General features: G+C 42.2%; 1 protein-coding gene across 2 annotated transcripts in view; it reads left to right on the top strand.

Moving 5' to 3' along the window:
• The window catches only part of LOC123998903 (protein FAM168A-like), a 67,452-nt gene that overhangs the window by 12,510 nt on the left and 32,454 nt on the right, over positions 1–22,488 (top strand). For both annotated transcript variants that reach the window (XM_046304128.1, XM_046304127.1), the window contains exon 2: positions 12,810–12,901. In XM_046304128.1, the coding sequence (XP_046160084.1) occupies positions 12,832–12,901 (70 nt within the window). In that variant the 5' untranslated portion in view covers positions 12,810–12,831. The remainder of the gene's footprint in view (positions 1–12,809; positions 12,902–22,488) is intronic.

Genomic DNA, 22,488 nt, shown 5'->3' with positions numbered 1-22,488 from the left:
GCTCAGTGTCTTGTGAAAATCTCTGAACAATTTTATTTAGTAAAAAATATTTCCCTTTTTTGAGCATACAATACAGGTCAGTATTTGTAATATATACAGTTGAAGTTGGAAGTTTACATACACTTAGGTTGTAGTCATTAAAAGTCATTTTTCAACCACTCCACAAATGTCTTGTCCTAACTGACTTGTTAACCAGCTATAGTTTTGGTATCTACTTTGTGCATGACATAAGTAATTTTTCCAACAATTGTTTACAGACAGATTATTTCACATATAATTCACTGTATCACAATTCCAGTGGGTCAGAAGTTTACATACAAGTTGACACCATGGGACCACTCAGCCATCATACCGCTCAGGAAGGAGACGTGTTCTGTCTCCTATAGATGAATGTACTTTGGTGCGAAGTGCAAATCAATCTCAGAACTAGAGCAAAGGACCTTGTTAAGATGCTAGAGGAAACCGGTACAGAAGTATCTATATCCACAGTAAAACAAGTTCTATATCGACATAACCTGAAAGGCCGCTCAGCAAGGAAGAAGCCACTGCTCCAAAACCACCATAGAAAATCCAGACTACGGTTTGCAACTGTACATGGGGAAAAAGATTATACTTTTTTGGAGAAATGTCTGATGAAACAAAAATAGTTATATTTGGCCATAATGACCATCTTTATGTTTGGAGGAAAAGGGGGATGCTTGCAAGCCGAAGAACACCAACCCAACCGTGAAGCACGTGGGTGGCCGCAGCATGTGGTGGGGGTGGTAATGATGCTGGAGAGATTAGTGCACTTCACAAAATAGATGGCATCATGAGGGAGGAAAATGATGTGGATATATTGAAGCAACATCTCAAGATATCGGTCAGGAAGTTAAAGCTTTGTTGCAAATGGGTCTTCCAAATGGACAATTAATCCCTAGCATAGTTCCAAAGTTGTGGCAAAATGGCTTATGGACAACAAAGTCAAGGTATTGGATTGGCCATCACAAAGCCCTGACCTCAATCCTATTGAAAATTGTGGGAAGCTTGTGGAAGGCTACCCGAAACGTTTGACCCAAGTTAAACAATTTAAAGTTAATTTTACAGAATACTATTTGAGTGTATGTAAACTTCTGACCCACTGGGAATGTGATGAAAGAAACAAATCATTCTCTCTACTAATATTCTGACATTTCACGTTCTTAAAATAAAGTGGTGATCCTAACTGACCAAAGACAGGGATTTTTTACTAGGATTAAATGTCAGGAAATGTGAAACTGAGTTTAAATGTATTTGGCTAAGGTGTATGTACATTTCCGACTTCAACTGTATTGTACATTCTTTGTTCATCTTTATCAAGGGTGCCAATATTTTGGGACCTGGGTGTATATGTCTGATTTATCACCTCTGTCTGCTGTCCTGAACTTTCCCTAACCAGTTGTAAATATTCTCTCTTTAATATACCCCTCCTTCAGTTCATCAACCTTTTCTTCTCACCTTGTCCATGCATCAATCCAGCATCCCGTCTCATCTAATCTGTCTTTTTCAACATTTCCTTATCTCATCTGTCTGTCCACCTCTCTTCCTCCACCTTTCCAGCTCCACTGTCATGTGATCATGTCTTTTTATTCTGTTTGTCAGTCATCTTTTTGTATTTCACTCTATTTTTCTATATAGTTTATCTTATTGATTTGTTTATTACTCTTAAACTCCCCCAGCGCATGCGCGCGTGCGCACACCACACACACACACACACACACACACACACACACACACACACACAACCCATCCATCTTTTCACTCCTCTATCTGTCCATTCCTTTTGCTCTATCTCTCTGTCTCTGCAGCGGTTTCTTGGTTATTATATTTTTCTCAATTGCATATAAGCATTTTCTTGGAACTGAGGTCCAAAGTATCAACAGTAGAACAACAATGATCAAAATGCATTAGTACATTTGCCCAAATTCTTGCCTTTGTATCTGGAATGCATATCTTTACACCCTTTTGCAAAACTATTAATTTAATTGGCATCAGGGAAATACTCTCCATCACGGTTGACAACTACACAGTGCAATGAACCTTGGTGTGACGTCGGGCAACAGCCAAACATCAGAGCAGTGACTCGCTCCTGCAGGTTCATGCTCTTCAACATCCGTAGAGTACGGCCCTACCTCACACAGGAAGCGGCACAGGTCTTAATCCAGACACTTGACATCTCCAGTCTGGCCTACTGCAACTAGCTGTTGGCTTGGCACCTTGCTTGTGCCATCAAACCCCTGAAATGTATCCTGAATGCCGCAGCCCGCCTGGTGTTCAGCCTTCCCATGTTCTCCCATGTCACCATGTTCCTCCGCACACTCCACTGGCCTCCAGTCGAAGCTCATGTCCACTATAAGACCATGGTACTTAGCAAGAGGAACTACCCCTCTACCTTCAGGCTATGCTCGAACTCTACACTCCGAACCCGAGTACTCCGTAATGCCACCTCAGGTCTCTTGGCCCTCCCATCCCTATGGGAGAGCAGCTCCCTCTCAGCCCAGTCAAAGCTCTTCTCTGTCCTGGCACCCCAATGGTGGAAACAGCTTCCCCCTCAAGCTAGGACCGCAGAGTCCCTGCCCATCTTCCCAAAAACATCTGAAACCCTACCCTTTATTGAGTATCTGAAATAATCCCACAGCAGTGGTGTGCCTGTACCAGGTAAGGTTGTGGAACTTAAATTCAAAAGTTAATTAGTGAAAACATGAATACAATTCCCTTCACCCACCCTTGTTCTTATGACACATAAGCATTTTTCAAGAAACAGTAGTCACCAAAACTATTCAATATATTTACAAATAGTTCTGATTGATTTTGGGGACAAAATGTAATCAATGTCCACATGGTGTGACAGAATTATGTGATTAAACAATGAGCCAGCATTTGGGCATCTTTGCATGGGGAGGGTTCTCTTGCATTGAGGAGGTACAGAAGACATGAGTGGAGCACGTGGTCTGAACCAATGATGTATATAAACCCTGGATTACTGATGCTATGGTTTGGCCATTGAGAGGCTTTGAAGCCACTGGTCAGCCATATTAGCACACTCCATTTGGAGCAGTCCTCCATAGTAATGACTGGAATTCTACAGTATTTCAGTTAAATGTATAAAGGAAAAAATTACATGTATTTTAGTATTTTGTTGTTGTAGTGGGGACAGTAACATATTAGTTATACTTTAAGTAAAATGTTTGTTTTCTTAGCTCAAATTATGTAATTTAAAAGTATGCATTAAGGTGTCTTTAATAATAGAATAAACATGGCAAAGACTAATGTAGAAAATAATGAATGCAATTCTATAGTGGTGGAGTGCCAAGATGCAGGCATAGTGGCTTCAACACAGCGCCCCCTATCAGTCATCTAGTGTCTCTGCTCCCACGGCTTTGGCTGTCGGGCCTCCCACTGGGTCTTTTCCATCACTAGAGGACTGTGCCATTTTACCTTGTTGCACAGCCAGGTACACTTCAATGTTGTGGGGGTCTACCTGAGTGATCCTGCCGGTCTTGTCTCGAAGATTAAGCCTCGCGATTCTTATTACACATGGCCGGTACAGTGAAACTGTTAATGGCTCATTAAATTAGTTATCGTTCCTCTAATTGCTCCAACGTTATGTGGATGACTGCAGCAGGTACTTGCGGGCACCACAGGCGCATTTGGTGACTATAACCTCGACCGGTGATGCGCTGACGTCTACTTCCAATATCAGCCCTATCAACTCTATGTGCAAGCCATGGTGAACACTGGTAATGGAATCAGAGTTCGATTCCGGGAGGGAGCTACCACATCCAAGGAAGGCACCGGGCACGCAAATGACCCACTGCTGACTCTGGGTGATAGTGGTGGAAAATAGCAATACAGGACTCTTTTGAGGCCCTTCAATTTGAATGAGTACGCTTTAAATCCTTTAATGAGGATCCATTGCTGATGTTTAGAAGTTGCATTTTACAGTGGTCAGAAACTTCTGAAAGTGTAATTAATTATGTTTTAACCTTAAACTCTGACTGCCTTTTGTGTATTGTCCATCAGTGTGACATAATATCCTATGGGGTGACGCCATTAAATAGTGTTGCCTTGAACAAAATACAAAAACAAATGTTAAGCATGAGGCAGGTAACATCATCATAATACACAAGTAAACAAATAGCTTTTTATCTAGTTTTTGTCAAATTACTTGATCTTCATGAAACAACTTAAATTCCAGAATATAATTACTGATTTTAAAAACAGAAGTAGCTAATGAGTAAAAATAATTTTGTCTATTTGAGAATCATTAAACCTTTTTATATAATCGCATTAATTGTCACACCAAAGGACAAAATCAAGGCTTAAATGCCTGAAATGGTTCATTTAAATTCGATTTTTTTTATTAATTGAAGGTGGCCACAACATTTTGTTTAGACAGTTTATTGCAACTGTGTATAAAAAAAAAACTTTATGGAATAAATATTTTTTTAAACTTTTGTTTTGGATATATGGCAACTACCCAAATACTAGTGGACATAATTCTAAATCACTCCATGTACAATATAGGGAACGATCTAGGCAATGGAGGACTGACTTTTTTCTTTTTTGCATTTTTTTATCAGGAAAAAATATTTGTATGACATTTTCTTGTGACATATACAAAAAAGTAGAGGGCGCCCATAATATTGCACTTTTTGATAATTGTGTTTCCAATTTTGATCGTGATTATTTAGTGACTGCAAAGAAAATCTCTTGATTTTAAATGATTTTTTTTTATACAAAGACTTGCTTTCTGTTTTGTTGGCTTGACTCAATGTGGTTGTATGTATGGTTGTAATCTCAGACACTCAGAACTAAAATCTTGCGTATTTGTGTCAGATGCTCGATTAAGTTCTGGACGGAGATGATAGAAAATGTAGTAACAAGACTAGCAAAGTCTACTCCTCTAAACAAACTCTGTCAGTTTCGGCCAAGTCTATGGGCCAAATGTGAGTACTTGCAAAATCCGGATTTGTCCAAATAATCAGTGACAAAATCTTTTGACAGTATTTTATAGTTTTGATGAATGTACTTGCCTGTTTTGAAAAATAATTTACAATAAAAAAATGCATTTACTGTTTTGGGAAAAGGTCTGTGGAGTTCTGTCTTGTGAATACTGTTTTGAAAATTGACAACATTGTTCCAAAAAATGCTTGTATGCAATTTGAGAAACTGTAATACTGATCTGGCTTCCGATTGTCTATTCCTCACTATCTTATTTTCTTTTCCTCTCTTTTTCTTTCAATTCTGTATGTAAATCTCTGTTTCAATGTATAATTTTGACCACTGAACAGAAAGGACCGGATAGGTGAAAGCAACATGGTGTTTTATCCCCTTCATATCGCTTTCATCTAGTTTGTATTTATTATAGATCCCCAATAGCAGCAGCAACAGCAGCTACTCTTCCTGGGATCCAGCAAAATTAAAGCAGTTCTACATTTTTTAAACATTACAATTTACAACAGATTTCACAACATATTAAGTGTGTGGCCTCAGGACCCTACTCTACTTAAGTGATAATGCCCGAGAAGACTGTTTTTGAGGATATATTGGCCCGAGACAAAGTCGAGGGCCGGCAAACCGTGCCAGTGCCAATATATCATCCAAACACCGGCTTCGAGGGCATTATCACTTTTATACAACGGGTTACCAACATATTCAAATAATGATTGACATATTTTCATTAAAAAAAAATATTTACAGTTGAAGTCGGTCAGTTAGGATCACCATTTTATTTTAAGAAGGTGAAATGTCAGAATAATACTAGAGAGAATGATTTGTTTCAGCTTTTATTTCTTTCATCACATTCCCAGTGAGTCAGAAGTTTACATACTAATTGAGTGTATTTGGCAGCATTGCCTTTAAATTGTTTAACTTGGGTCAAACGTTTTGGGTAGCCTTCCACAAGCTTCGCACAATAAGCTGGGTGACTTTTTTCCCATTCCTCCTGACAGAGCTGGTGTAACTGAGTCAGGTTGGTAGGCCTCCTTGCTCGCACACACTTTTTCAGTTCTACCTACACATTTTCAGTGGGATTGAGGTCAGGGCTTTGTGAGGCCACTCCAAATACCTTGACTTTGTTGTCCTTAAGCCATTTTGCCACAACTTTGGAAGTATGCTTGGGGTCACTGTCCATTTGGAAGACCCATTTGCGACCAAGCTTTAACTTCCTGACTGATGTCTTGAGACGTTGCTTCAATATATCCACATCATTTTCCTACCTCATGATGCCATCTATTTTGTGAAGTGCAACAGCCCCTCCTGCAGCAAAGCACCACCACAACATGATGCTGCCACCCCCATGCTTCATGGTTGGGATGGTGTTCTTCGGCTTGCAAGCATCCCCCTTTTTTCTCCAAAAATAATGATGGTCATTCTGGCCAAATAGTTCTATTTTTGTTTCATCAGACATTTCTCCAAAAAGTATGATCTTTTTCCCCATGTGCAGTAGCAAACCATAGTCTGGCTTTTTTATGGCGGTTTGGAGCCGTGGTTTCTTCCTTGCTGAGCGGCCTTTCAGGTTATGTTGATATAGGACTTGTTTTACTGTGTATATAGATACTTTTGTACCTGCATCTTCACAAGGTCCTTTACTGTTGTTCTGGGATTGATTTGCACTTTTTGCAAAGTACGTTCATCTCTAGGAGACCGAACGCGTCTCCTTTCTGAGCGGTTTGACAACTGCGTGGTCCCATGGTGTTTATACTTGCGTACAATTGTTTGTACAGATGAACGTGGTACCTTCAGGCATTTGGAAATTGCTCGTCACGCCTGAAGACTGCTCACAGTCCCCTCTGTTCCATAAGGTGTATTTGTATCTGTTTTTTAAATCAAATTTTAGTGTACTGCTTGCATGAGTTACTTGATGTGGAATAGAGTTCCATGTAGTCATGGCTCGATGTAGGACTGTGCACCTCCCATAGTCTGTTCTGTACATGGTGACTGTGAAAAGACCTCTGGTGTCGAGGTCGACCGATTTCTGATTTTTCAAAACCGATTATTGGAGGACCAAAAAAGCCGATACAGATTTTTGTTTTTAAAACATTTTGTATTTTTTTTATAAGTATATGTGTAATAATGACAATTACAACAATACTGAATGAGTACTTATTTTATCTTAATACATAAATAAAAATCTATTTAGTCTCAAATAAATAATGAAACCTGTTCAATTTGTTTTAAATTATGCAAACACAGTGTTGGGGAAGAAATTAAAAGTGCAATATGTGCCATGTAAAAAAGCTAACGTTTCAGTTCCTTGCTCAGAACATGAGAATATACGAAAGCTGATGGTTCCTTTTAACATGAGTCTTCAATATTCCTAGTTAAGAAGTTTTAGGTTGTAGTTTATTATAGGACTATTTCTCTCTATAACATTTGTATTTCATATACCTTTGACTGTTGGATGTTCTTATAGGCATTATAGTATTGCCAGCCTAATCTCGGGAGTTGATAGGCTTGATGTCATAAACAGTGCTGTGCTTCAAGCATTGCGAGGAGCTGCTGGCAAACACAGGAAAGTGCTGTTTGAATGAATGCTTACGAGCCTGCTGCTGCCTACCACCGCTCAGTCAGACTCCTCTATCAAATATCAAATCAAAGACTTAATTATAATATACTAAACACACAGAAATACGAGCCTTAGGTCATTTAATATGGTCAAATCCGGAAACTTATCATTTCGAAAACAAAACGTTTATTCTTTCAGTGAAATATGGAACCCGTTCCGTATTTTATTGCGTATTGCTGTTACATTGCACAACCTTCAATCTTATGTCATAATTATGTAAAATTCTGGCAAATTAATTACGGTCTTTGTTAGGAAGAAATGGTCTTTACACAGTTCGCAATGAGCCAGGCAGCCCAAACTGCTGCATACACCCAGACCCTGCTTGCACAGAACACAAGAGAAGTGACACAATTTCCCTAGTTAATATTGCCTGCTAACTGATAGAGGAATTCTAAATTCCTTTATGTTTTAATTGCCAAAACCAATTTCGAACTAGTTTCTAATTCATTAATGATGTGTAAGTTCATTAATTATGCATGAAGTAGATCGAGACCAGTCTTAAAAGCCAGGTAAGAGCGTTTAATTCCAGAGAGTACTGACCCAAAATACAAAGAACAGTACATTTTAAAGAAATAGAACATAAAATGACGTCATCAGTTTCACACCCTCTCCCATCCTTACAATAGCGTAGAATTCAGTCCTAGAGATAGTTTTACTCCCCTCATAAAACTACATTCCAACCTGTCTAAAAGATATACTTCTCTCCACTAATGGAATCCAACCAAAACATTCTTATCGGTATGAAAAGCCATAGTATTTCTCTCCCTTTAACCTTCCAAGAGACACAGACAATTAATTCGTTCTGCTTATATTTTCAGTAACAGCTTAACCAATAACTTTTACTTTTCATACCATAACATAATAGTATTAGAATAAATGGTTCTAATCAATAATGTATACATAATTAATCATCTCAAACACAATTTCCTCTAACACTAACACAAATGTATTTTAACTTAATATGCAGGGTTAAAAAATATAGTTGTGTATTTAATTTAAGGAAGGCATTGATGTTTATGGGTGAGGTACATTGGTGCAACAACGATTTTTATTTTTTCTCTTTCAAATGCGCTTGTTAAATCATCACCCGTTTTGCGAAATAGGCTGTGATTCGATGATAAATTAACAGGCACGGCATTGATTATTTGCCACGCAGGTCAAGCTAGATAAACCAGCGATATCATCAACCATGTGGAGTTAACTAGTGATTTATGTTAAGATTGGTGTTTTTAAGTTTAATGCTAGGTAGCAACTTACCTTAGCTCCTTGCTGCACTCACGTAATAGGTGGTCAGCCTCCATGTGGAGTGCATTGTAATCGGTGTCCAAAAATGCCGATTACCGATTGTTATGAAAACTTGAAATCGGACATGCTGTGTTTTTAACTTTTCACATCAATGGTCACACAGCTGATGAGGAAACCAGGGTTGTGTTATTGTTCATTAGGCAAAATGGAAACAGGACGGGCCTACCTCATTTTTGCTGTCTGTTGCAAAACGTTTTAAAACCTTAAATGCCCTAATGAACACAATCTACGTATGTTGCCAGTTTTGATTCATATCCAATAAGAACGAAAAGGAAGCAAATGGGCCAAAACCGGAAGGGACTACCTGAACTATTCCAATAAGAAAAGCTTGTTTTCATTTTACATTTCTAAATGTTTTTGCTACGGTGTTCACTAATGAATACAACCATGCTGTAAGTGGAAGGGTGACAGGGTCTATGTGAAAGGTCACATGGATCCCTTGAGGAAGGCATTTTCTCTCACACGTCAAGTGTGCACACACATTCTCATATTTTTTTTCTGACTTAGTATTATTGCATTGTTGAGGAAAAGCCTGTAAGTAAGCATTTCACTGTACTGTTTACAGCTTTGATTCAATTCCACACACACACACTAGGAGAGATCTCTCTAATGTGAGGGAGGTCCTTTTGTTCCTGGTATACCCTCTAGACTGGGGATAGGCTCCTGGCTGCTTGGGTTACAAACAGGACATTATACATTTTTGTCAATAACCAGACACTCTTATCCAGAGTGACTTACAGGAGCAATTAGGGTTAAGTGCCTTGCTCAAGGGTACATCGACAGATTTTTCACTTAGTCAGCTCGGGGACTCAAACCAAAGACCTTCCTTTCGGTTACTTGCCCAATGGTCTTAGCCTAGTGGTTAACTGCCTCCTAGAACGAAGAGAGGGGTGTGTGTGTGTCATCAAATCAAATGTTTTTTGTCACATACACATGGTTAGCAGATGTTAATGCGAGTATAGCGAAATGTGGGTGCTTCTAGTTTCGACAGTGCAGTGATATCTAATTCACAACAACTACCTTATACACACAATTGTAAATGGATGGAATAAGAATATGTACATATAAATATATGGATGAGCGATGGCCGTGCAGCATAGGCAAGATGCAATGATTACCGTATATCCTGTCTAGGACTTGAACCCCGTTCTGCTAGCGCCAAATACAAATCAACAATCTCATGAATCAAATTAAAGTATTAGGTACCATTTTCAAGATAAAATTCTCGTTAATCCAGCCACAGTGTCTGATTTAAAAAACGCTTTACAGCGAAAGCTCCACAAACGACTGTTCCTAGGCCGTCATTGAAAATAAGAATTTGTTCTTAACTGACTTGCCTAGTTAAATAAAGGTACTTTTAAAAAAAACAGCCAATTTTCCAGCCAAAGAGAGGAGTCACAAAAAGCACAAATAGACATAAAATTAATCACTAACCTTTGATTATCTTCATCAGATGACACTCATAGGACTTCATGTTACACAATACAAAGTAAAGTTCATATTTATATCCAAAAATCTTATTTTACATTGGCGTGTTACGTTCAGTAGTTCTAAAACATGCAGTGATATTGCAGAGGGCCACATGAATTCACAGAAATACTCATTATAAATGTTGATGAAAATTCAAGTGTTATGCATGGAACTTTAGATACACTTCTCCTTAATGCAACCTCTGTGTCAGATTTTTTTAAAAACTTTACGGGAAAAGCATAATCTGAGAACAGCGCTCAGAGCCCAAACCAGCCAGAGAAATATCTGCCATGTTGGGTAGTCAACATTATTCATAAATAGCATTGTAAATATTCACTTACCTTTTGATCTTCATCAGATTGCACTCCCAGGAATCGCAGTTCCACAATAAATGCTTGTTTTGTTCGATAATGTCCATTTATGTCCAATAGCTTCTTTTGTTAGGGCGTTTGGTAAACAAATCTAAAAGCGCGATCTGATCCAGCTGGGCGAAAAGTTGAAAAAGTTATATTACAGGTCGAAGAAACTTGTCAAACTAAGTATAGAATCAATCTTTAGGATGTTATCATAAAAGTTCAATAATGTTCCAACCGGAGAATTCCATTGTCTGTAGAAAAGCCATGGAACGCAGGTTGCTCTCATGTGGTTGACATCTAGTGAAAGCCTTAGGAAGTGCAAAATAACCCATATCCCACTGTGTATTCGATAGGGGTGAGTTCAAAAACTACAAACCTCACATTTCCCACTTCCTGTTTGGATTTTTTCTCGGATTTCTGCCTGTCATTTGAGTTCTGTTATACTCACAGACATCATTCAAATAGTTTTAGAAAATTCAGTGTTTTCTATACAATACCAATACTAATAATATGCATATATTAGCATCTGGGACTGAGTAGGAGGCAGTTCACTCTGGGCACGCTATTCATCCAAAAGTGAAAATGCTGCCCCCTATCCCAAAGATGATATACATATGAGATGAGTAATGTAGGATATGTAAACATTATTAAAGTGACATTATACCTTTTATTAAACCCATTTATTAAAGTTGCCAGTGATTTGGGTCTGTATGTTGGCAGCAGCCTCTGTTAGTGATGGCTGTTTAGCAGTCTGTTGGCCTTGAGATAGAAGCTGATTTTCAGTCTCTCGGTCGCAGCTTTGATGCACCTGTACTAACCTCGACTTCTGGATGATAGCAGGGTGAACAGGCAGTGGCTCGGGTGGTTGTTGTCCTTGATGATCTTTTTGTTCTTCCTGTGTAATTGGGTGTTGTCGGTGTCCTGTAGGGCAGGTAGTTTGCCCCCCGGGGATGCGTTGTGCAGACCGCACCACCCTCTGGAAAGCCTTGCGGTTGAGGGAGGTGCAGTTGCTGTACCAGGCAGTGATACAACCCGACAGGATGCTCTCGATTGTGCATCTCTAAAAGTTTGTGAGGGATTTAGGTGACAAGCCGAATTTCTTCAGCCTCCTGAGGTTGTGAGGTTGAAGAGGCGTTGTTGCGCCTTCTTCACCATGCTTCACCATGCTATCTGTGTGGGTGGACCATTTCAGTTTGTCCGTGATGTGTATGCAGAGGAACTTAACTTTCCAACATCTCCACTACTGTCCCATCGATGTGGATAGGTGGGTGCTCCCTCTGCTGTTTCCTGAAGTCCATGATCATCTCCTTTGTTGATGTTGAGTGAGTTTCTGTCCTGACGTTACACACCTCCCTATAGGCTGTCTCGTCATTGTTGGTAATCAAGCCTGCAACTGTTGTGTCGTCTGAAAACTTGTGTGTGTGTGTGAGAGAGAGAGCGAGAACGAGTAGTCTCGCGAACCTTCTTTGAAATCTTGGACGAGCTAAATATGCTGTCGAGAGACGGAGAGCATGTGTGTGCGTGTGGTTCAGTTCTTGCATGTGTGTGAAATAGATGGGTGGTGGAAACGGGTTGAGAAAGAGGTGGAGAAAAGTGTTGCAAACAAATGAGCTCAGGTTGAAGAATGTCCTAGTATGTCAGTCATGTTTGTGCTAGTGTCTTCTTATGTGACTGTTGAAGATGTTCAAAGCAGTCAGAAATACTATAATACTCAATACTGAAATACTGAAATATTTGTATTTTACTCATTTTTATTTAGCAACAATTGTATTGTATGCTTTCTCATTTTCTACCTGCTTTACTTTTATCCTGTGGAAATAAATTGCTGCCTTCTCACGAACATCGAAAAAAACAACTTTCAAAATCAGACCTGCTACAATATTGTGAGTTTAACGGTAGTTTTTGTGGAGTACCTTTTAGTTTTTCAGATGTCTTTTGAGCTGGCTATGGAACACTTCCAAGATGGAGACCTCTGAGCTTAAGCATATTCTTAATGAATAATTATTGAATGCCATGACTTTCTTCTCACCATATGTTTATCTCTCGCTCTGTCTCTCTGTCTCTCTCTCTCTGTCTGTTCTCCCTTGCAGTAAGGGTAGACTATCTTCCAACATGAATCCTGTGTACAGTCCTGTCCAGCCCGGGACACCGTACGGCAACCCTAAGAACATAGCATACGCAGGTGAGTGCCAAATCAACATCAGCTTCAATGCCATACCAATACTGTGTGTGTATGCATGTGTATAGGAGTGTGCATGCCCCGCCCACCTATTTCTTGTTTGAGGGGTGCAAAATCCACTTGTCACTTAAATATCGCAGGATTGATTGCTTTCATTTTACACTTTCCCACTCTTGCTTGTGCCATTCGTTTTTTAAAAATATTTTTTTTTACCGTTAATGTAACGATAAGCGGAAACGTTTGTAATGACCTCTCAAACACTCCAGTAATGGCTGAAATGGGCTCAATGGAGCACATTGGCTTTCCGTTGCATCTATAAAAACAATAATGCTTCGTCATGGATTAAACTCACGTTCTAGACACAGTCGCTACTGAAAGTCTACATACCCTTTGCCTAGTCTTCACATTTAGCTGCCTTGACATCAAAATATGAATACATTAGATTTCTTCCCTTCAGATCTACACAACCTACTCCACATTTTCAAAGTGAAAGACAAATTGTACAAAATCTTGCAAATAATAACAATAACAAAAAAATGGATCAATATTGATTGCATGTCTCCAAGCACCTTTGACAGCCATTACAGATGCTACCAATCTTGCACAACGCTTACGGTAACATATTCTCAGTAAATTTGTTTGGGGATCATTGACGGACAACAATGTTCAAACCTTGTCTCTGATTTTCAAGCAGGATTTAAGTCGGGGCTGAGACTGGACCATTAAGGAGCACTCAATACCTCTTGGAAAGCGTGTGTAATTGTCCCACTGAAAAATATAACTGTATCCCATGGTTAGGTTTTCAGCAGACATATTTTTGATCCTGACAAACTCCCCAGTCCCTTCCGGTGACAAGCATACCCATAACATGGTGTTGCCACCACAGTATTTGAAAATCAAAGATCCACCACCATATTTTACAGTAGGTATATGGTTATTTTCTGCTTATGCATTGTCATTTCGACGCCAAACCCACCACTGGTCTTTGATTTTCAAGTATTGTTGTGGCACATTTTGTTGCGTTACAGCCGGAATTTAAAATGGAATAAATTGAGATTTTTTTAAATCATTGGCCTACACACAATAGCCCATAATGTCAAAGTGGAATTATGTTTTTAAAAATGTTTACAAATGTATTACAAAATAAATGCTGAACTCTCTTGAGTCAACCCCTATGTTATTGCATGCCTAAATAAGTTCAGGAGTAGAAATGTGCTTATCAAGTCACATAATAAGTTGCATGGACTCACTCTGTGTGCAATAACAGTGTTTAACACAATTTTTGAATGACTATCCCATCTCTGTACCCCACACATACAATTATCTGTAAGGTCCCTCAGTCGAGCAGTGAATTTCAAACCGATTCAACCACAAAGACCAGGGAGTTTTTCCAATAACTCGCAAAGTAGGCCACCTATTGGTAGATGGGTACAAAGATACAGGCATCCTTCCTAACTCAGTTGCCCGAGAGGAAGGAAACCGCTCAGGGATTTTACCATGAGGCCAATGTTGTCTTTAAAATAGTTGCAGAGTTGAATGGTTGTAATAGGATAACTGAGGATGGATCAACAACATTGTGGTTACTCCACAATAATAACCTAATTGACAGAGTGAAAAGCGGGAAGCCTGTGCAGAATAAAAATATTCCAAAAAATGTGGCAAAGCAATTCACTTTTTTGTCTGTAATACAAAATGTTATCTTTTGGGGCAAATCCAACACGAACACATTACTGAGTACCACTCTCCATATTGTGTTCTTGTAATCGTTAAACTCCCCAGTCCTTTTCAGGATAGAAAATAAACCGAATGGAGCTGAGCACAGGTAAAATCCTAGGGGAAAACATTGTTCAGTCTGCTTTCCACCAGACACTGGAAGATGAATCCACCTTTCAGCAGCACAATAACCTAAAACACAAGGCCAAATTTACAATGGAGTTCCTGAGTGTCAGAGTTAGTTTTGACTTAAATCTGCTAGAAAATATATGGCAAGACCTGAAAATGGTTGTCTAGCAATGATCAGCAACCAATTTTACAGAGCTTGAAGAATTTTGAAAAGAATAAAGAGCAAATGTTGCACAAGCCATGTGTGGAAAGCTATTAGAGACTTAGAGACCCAGAAAGACTCAGCTGTAATCGCTGCCAAAGATGATTCTAACTTGTATTGACTCAGGGGGTTGAATACTAAGACATATTAGTGTATTATTCCTCGTAAATGTTTTTACAAATATTAGAGTTTTTTTGGACATTAGTGTATTTTCTGTAATCCATTTTAATCCCACTTTGTAACACAACAAAATTTTGAAAAAGTCACGGAGTGTGAATACTTTCTGAAGGCACTGTATCTACCGCTACCAGTCTACCACCCCTGTGCATTGTAAATATGGTTTTGGCACTGACCCTGGAACTGACTTTGTATATAGCTTCTTCTATTTCTTGTGTGTTTTTGTTCTACTTAACTTTAGTATTTTTTATAGTACTACTGATAATGATTACTGAATTGCTGGGAAAGAGCTTGCAAGAAAGACATTTCACTGTACTTGTGCATGTGACAATAAAAACTTGAAGGCGAGGTCGGTATCCTCCCAAGGCGAGGTATTAAACAGGGGTGTCAATTATTTTGACCTCCCTTTTCGTAAAGAAAAGTATTATTTTCTAAACAAAATCTCTTTCTCTGAGTACTAGTATTGTATGATATATATTTTTTTGCAAAGTACAGCTCAGTAATTGAATTATTTTATACAGTAATTTTTGCTGATCTTTATCAAGGGTGGCAATAATTTCGGACTCCACTCCATATCCTTTCCCTGCTCTCTTTCTGAAAATAACTAAACGACTTACTCTCTTTTGCGCGTTAATTCATTTCAGTTGCTTTCCATTTTCTCTTCTGTCATCCCCATGACTGGGTTTACAATGGAAATTAATTGTTTTTCGTTTTACAAGGACAGTGCAGCATTGAAGGTGTCCCCACTGATACAAACTTTGCAGTTTCTTAGTCCCTCCTCCCCTTTTCCCCATTAAGCAGTCTCATGTGGGTCTTAAAATGATTGGGTGCCTTCAATAGATTTTTGAAGGGGAAAACCTATGTACGGAAATGGTGTAGTGGTGGTATATTGTGATCTGTTTACAAAACAAACCTTTGTAGTAAGAATGGTAGAATGGTAATGATTAGTAAGCTCCTCTAATGGCTGGTTGGCATAATGGGCTGTTTTGTCACCAAAGCCAAATGTCAGTGTCACCGCCTTTTGTCACATACTGCTTCCATCACGTGGACTGGGATATGTTTCGTATTGCGTCAGACAACAACATTGACGAATACGCTGATTCGGTGAGCGAGTTCATTAGAACGTGCGTTGAAGATGTCGTTCCCATAGACATTACATTTACATTTAAGTCATTTAGCAGACGCTCTTATCCAGAGCGACTTACAAATTGGTGCATTCACCTTATGACATCCAGTGGAACAGTCACTTTACAATAGTGCATCTAAATCTTAAGGGGGGTGAGAGGGATTACTTATCCTATCCTAGGTATTCCTTAAAGAGGTGGGGTTTCAGGTGTCTCCGGAAGGTGGTGATTGACTCCGCTGTCCTGGCGTCGTGAGGGAGTTTGTTCCACCATTGGGGGGCCAGAGCAGCGAACAGTTTTGACTGGGCTGAGCGGGAGCTGTACTTCCTCAGTGGTAGGGAGGCGAGCAGGCCAGAGGTGGATGAACGCAGTGCCCTTGTTTGGGTGTAGGGCCTGATCAGAGCCTGGAGGTACTGAGGTGCCGTTCCCCTCACAGCTCCGTAGGCAAGCACCATGGTCTTGTAGTGGATGCGAGCTTCAACTGGAAGCCAGTGGAGAGAACGGAGGAGCGGGGTGACGTGAGAGAACTTGGGAAGGTTGAACACCAGGCGGGCTGCGGCGTTCTGGATGAGTTGAAGGGGTTTAATGGCACAGGCAGGGAGCCCAGCCAACAGCGAGTTGCAGTAATCCAGACGGGAGATGACAAGTGCCTGGATTAGGACCTGCGCCGCTTCCTGTGTGAGGCAGGGTCGTACTCTGCGGATGTTGTAGAGCATGAACCTACAGGAACGGGCCACCGCCTTGATGTTGGTTGAGAACGACAGGGTGTTGTCTAGGATCACGCCACGGTTCTTAGCGCTCTGGGAGGAGGACACAATGGAGTTGTCAACCGTGATGGCGAGATCATGGAACGGGCGGTCCTTCCCCGGGAGGAAGAGCAGCTCCGTCTTGCCGAGGTTCAGCTTGAGGTGGTGATCCGTCATCCACACTGATATGTCTGCCAGACATGCAGAGATGCGATTCGCCACCTGGTCATCAGAAGGGGGAAAGGAGAAGATTAGTTGTGTGTCGTCTGCATAGCAATGATAGGAGAGACCATGTGAGGTTATGACAGAGCCAAGTGACTTGGTGTATAGCGAGAATAGGAGAGGGCCTAGAACAGAGCCCTGGGGGACACCAGTGGTGAGAGCGCGTGGTGAGGAGACAGATTCTCGCCACGCCACCTGGTAGGAGCTACCTGTCAGTTAGGACGCAATCCAAGCGTGGGCCGCGCCGGAGATGCCCAACTCGGAGAGGGTGGAGAGGAGGATCTGATGGTTCACAGTATCGAAGGCAGCCGATAGATCTAGAAGGATGAGAGCAGAGGAGAGAGAGTTAGCTTTAGCGGTGCGGAGCGCCTCCGTGATACAGAGGAGAGCAGTCTCAGTTGAATGACTAGTCTTGAAACCTGACTGATTTGGATCAAGGTCATTCAGAGAGAGATAGCGGGAGAGCTGGCCAAGGACGGCACGTTCAAGAGTTTTGGAGAGAAAAGAAAGAAGGGATACTGGTCTGTAATTGTTGACATCGGAGGGATCGAGTGTAGGTTTTTTCAGAAGGGGTGCAACTCTCGCTCTCTTGAAGATGGAAGGGACGTAGCCAGCGGTCAGGGATGAGTTGATGAGCGAGGTGAGGTAAGGGAGAAGGTCTCCGGAAATGGTCTGGAGAAGAGAGGAGGGGATAGGGTCAAGCGGGCAGGTTGTTGGGCGGCCGGCCGTCACAAGACGCGAGATTTCATCTGGAGAGAGAGGGGAGAAAGAGGCAGAGCACAGGGTAGGGCAGTGTGAGCAGAACCAGCGGTGTCGTTTGACTTAGCAAACGAGGATCGGATGTCGTCGACCTTCTTTTCAAAATGGTTGACGAAGTCCTCTGCAGAGAGGGAGGGGGAGGGGGAGGAGGATTCAGGAGGGAGGAGAAGGTGGCAAAGAGCTTCCTAGGGTTAGAGGCAGATGCTTGGAATTTAGCGTGGTAGAAAGTGGCTTTAGCAGCAGAGACAGAGGAGGAAAATGTAGAGGGGAGGGAGTGAAAGGATGTCAGGTCCGCAGGGAGGCAAGTTTTCCTCCATTTCCGCTCGGCTGCCCGGAGCCCTGTTCTGTGAGCTCGCAATGAGTCAGCGAGCCACGGAGCGGGAGGGGAGGACCGAGCCGGCCTGGAGGATAGGGGACATAGAGTCAAAGGATGCAGAGAGGGAGGAGAGGAGGGTTGAGGAGGCAGAATCAGGAGATAGGTTGGAGAAGGTTTGAGCGGAGGGAAGAGATGATAGGATGGAAGAGGAGAGAGTAGCGGGGGAGAGAGAGTGAAGGTTGGGACGGCGCGATACCATCCGAGTAGGGGCAGTGTGGGAGGTGTTGGATGAGAGCGAGAGGGAAAAGGATACAAGGTAGTGGTCGGAGACTTGGAGGGTTGCAGTTGCAATGAGGTTAGTGGAAGAACAGCATCTAGTAAAGATGAGGTCGAGCGTATTGCCTGCCTTGTGAGTAGGGGGGAAGGTGAGAGGGTGAGGTCAAAAGAGGAGAGGAGTGGAAAGAAGGAGGCAGAGAGGAAAGAGTCAAAGGTAGACGTGGGGAGGTTAAAGTCGCCCAGAACTGTGAGAGGTGAGCCGTCCTCAGGAAAGGAGCTTATCAAGGCATCAAGCTCATTGATGAACTCTCCGAGGGAACCTGGAGGGCGATAAATGATAAGGATGTTAAGCTTGAAAGGGCTGGTAACTGTGACAGCATGGAATTCAAAGGAGGCGATAGACAGATGGGTAAGGGGAGAAAGAGAGAATGACCACTTGGGAGAGATGAGGATCCCGGTGCCACCACCCCGCTGACCAGAAGCTCTCGGGGTGTGCGAGAACACGTGGGCGGACGAAGAGAGAGCAGTAGGAGTAGCCGTGTTGTCTGTGGTGATCCATGTTTCCGTCAGTGCCAAGAAGTCGAGGGACTGGAGGGAGGCATAGGCTGAGATGAACTCTGCCTTGTTGACCGCAGATCGGCAGTTCCAGAGGCTACCGGAGACCTGGAACTCCACGTGGGTCGTGCGCGCTGGGACCACCAGATTAGGGTGGCCGCGGCCACGCGGTGTGGAGCGTTTGTATGGTCTGTGCAGAGAGGAGAGAACAGGGATAGACAGACACATAGTTGACAGGCTACAGAAGAGGCTACGCTAATGCAAAGGAGATTGGAATGACAAGTGGACTACACGTCTCGAATGTTCAGAAAGTTAAGCTTACGTAGCAAGAATCTTATTGACTAAAATGATTAAAATGATACAGTACTGCTGAAGTAGGCTAGCTGGCAGTGGGTGCGTTGTTGACACTACACTAATCAAGTCGTTCCGTTGAGTGTAATAGTTTCTGCAGTGCTGCTATTCGGGGGCTAGCTGGCTAGCTAGTAGTGTTGTTTACGTTACGTTGCGTTAAAAGAACAACAATAGCTGGCTAGCTAACCTAGAAAATCGCTCTAGACTACACAATTATCTTTGATACAAAGACTGCTATGTAGCTAGCTATGTAGCTAGCTACGATCAAACAAATCAAACCGTTGTACTGTAATGAAATGAAATGAAAATGTGATACTACCTGTGAATGCGACCGGGTTGTGAGTCTATTCGGTAGACGTCGGCTAGCTGTCGGCTAGCTGTTGGCTAGCTAGCAGAGTCTCCTACGTTAAGGACGACAAATAGCTGGCTAGCTAAATTAAGATAATCACTCTAAGACTACACACTCTAAACCTAAACAACACAATTATCTTGGATACGAAGATACGAAGACAGCAAAGACAGCTATGTAGCTAGCTAACACTACACTAATCAAGTCGTTCAGTTGAGTGTAATAGTTTCTCCAGTGCAGCTAATCAGTGGACGTTAGCTAGCTGGCTTGTGAAGACTACGTTAGGACGGCGAAATACGATAATTACGCAATTATCTTTGATACAAAGACGGCTATGTAGCTAGCTGAGAAGAAATTGCTAAGATTAGACAAATCAAACCGTTGTGCTATAATGAAATATAATGAAATGTAATGAAAAAGTTATACTACCTGCGGGAGCGAAGTGCCGATGCAACGATTAAAACATTCCCAAACCAGAAACCGTGAATTGATGGCAGCATTCGCGTGAAACTGAAAGCGCGAACCACTGCTTTTAATCAGGGCAAGGTGACCGGAAACATGACCGGATATAAACGTTGTAACTATTCCCTCCGCAATCAAACAAGCTAAGCGTCAGTATAGAGACAAAGTAGAATCTCAATTCAACGGCTCAGACACAGGAGGTATGTGGCAGGGTCTACAGTCAATCACGGATTACAAAAAGAAAACCAGCCCCGTCACGGACCAGGATGTCTTGCTCCCAGGCAGACTAACTTTTTTGCCCGCTTTGAGGACAATACAGTGCCACTGACACGGCCCACAACTAAAACATGCAGACTCTCCTTCACTGCAGCCGACGTGAGTAAAACATTTAAACGTGTCAACCCTCGCAAGGCTGCAGGCCCAGATGGCATCCCCAGCCGCGCCCTCAGAGCATGCGCAGACCAGCTGGCTGGTGTATTTACGGACATATTCAATCAATCCCTATCCCAGTCTGTTGTTCCCACATGCTTCAAGAGGGCCACCATTGTTCCTGTTCCCCAGAAAGCTAAGGTAACTGAGCTAAACGACTACCCCCCACTCACTTCCGTCATCATGAAGTGCTTTGAGAGACTAGTCAAGGACCATATCACCTCCACCCTACCTGACACCCTAGACCCACTCCAATTTGCTTACAGCCCAAATAGGTCCACAGACGATGCAATCTCAACCACACTGCACACTGCCCTAACCCATCTGGACAAGAAGAATACCTATGTGAGAATGCTGTTCATCGACTACAGCTCGGCATTCAACACCATAGTGCCCTCCAAGCTCGTCATCAAGCTCGAGACCCTGGGTCTCGATCCCGCCCTGTGCAACTGGGTACTGGACTTCCTGACGGGCCGCCCCCAGGTGGTGAGGGTAGGCAACAACATCTCCACCCCACTGATCATCAACACTGGGGCCCCACAAGGGTGCGTTCTGAGCCCTCTCCTGTACTCCCTGTTCACCCACGACTGCGTGGCCATGCACGCCTCCAACTCAATCATCAAGTTTGCGGATGACACAACAGTGGTAGGCTTGATTACCAACAACGACGAGACGGCCTACAGGGAGGAGGTGAGGGCCCTCTGAGTGTGGTGTCAGGAAAATAACCTCACACTCAACGTCAACAAAACTAAGGAGATGATTGTGGACTTCAGGAAACAGCAGAGGGAACACCCCCCTATCCACATTGATGGAACAGTAGTGGAGAGGGTAGTAAGTTAAGTTCCTCTGCGTACACATCAGACAAACTGAATTGGTCCACCCACACAGACAGCATCGTGAAGAAGGCGTAGCAGCGCCTCTTCAACCTCAGGAGGCTGAAGAAATTCGGCTTGTCACCAAAAGCACTCACAAACTTCTACAGATGCACAAACGAGAGCATCCTGTCGGGCTGTATCACCGCCTGGTACGGCAACTGCTCTGGCCACAACCGTAAGGCTCTCCAGGGGGTAGTGAAGTCTGCACCACGCATCACCGGGGGCAAACTACCTGCCCTCCAGGACACCTACACCACCCGATGTCACAGGAAGTCCATAAAGATCATCAAGGACAACAACCACCCGAGCCACTGCCTGTTCACCCCGCTATCATCCAGAAGACGAGGTCAGTACAGGTGCATCAAAGCTGGGACCGAGAGACTGAAAAACAGCTTCTATCTCAAGGCCATCAGACTGTTAAACAGCCACCACTAACATTGAGTGGCTGCTGCCAACACACTGACTCAACTCCAGCCACTTTAATAATGGGAATTGACGGGAAATGATGTAAAATATATCACTAGCCACTTTAAACAATGCTACCTAATATAATGTTTACATACCCTACACTATTCATCTCATATGTATACGTATATACTGTACTCTATATCATCTACTGCATCTTTATGTAATACATGTATCACTAGCCACTTTAACTATGCCACTTTGTTTACATACTCATCTCATATGTATATACTGCACTCAATACCATCTACTGTATCTTGCCTATGCCGCTCTGTACCATCACTCACTCATATATCTTCATGTACAAATTCTTTATCCCCTTACACTTGTGTCTATAAGGTAGTAGTTTTGGAATCGTTAGCTGGATTACTTGTTGGTTATTACTGCATTGTCGGAACTAGAAGCACAAGCATTTCGCTACACTCGCATTAACATCTGCT

This window comes from Oncorhynchus gorbuscha, linkage group LG16 (genome assembly GCF_021184085.1).
Source record: "Oncorhynchus gorbuscha isolate QuinsamMale2020 ecotype Even-year linkage group LG16, OgorEven_v1.0, whole genome shotgun sequence".
Lineage (NCBI taxonomy): Eukaryota > Metazoa > Chordata > Actinopteri > Salmoniformes > Salmonidae > Oncorhynchus > Oncorhynchus gorbuscha.
The sequence above is the reverse complement of the archived record's forward strand: the minus strand, read 5'-3'. Positions and strand labels throughout refer to the sequence as shown.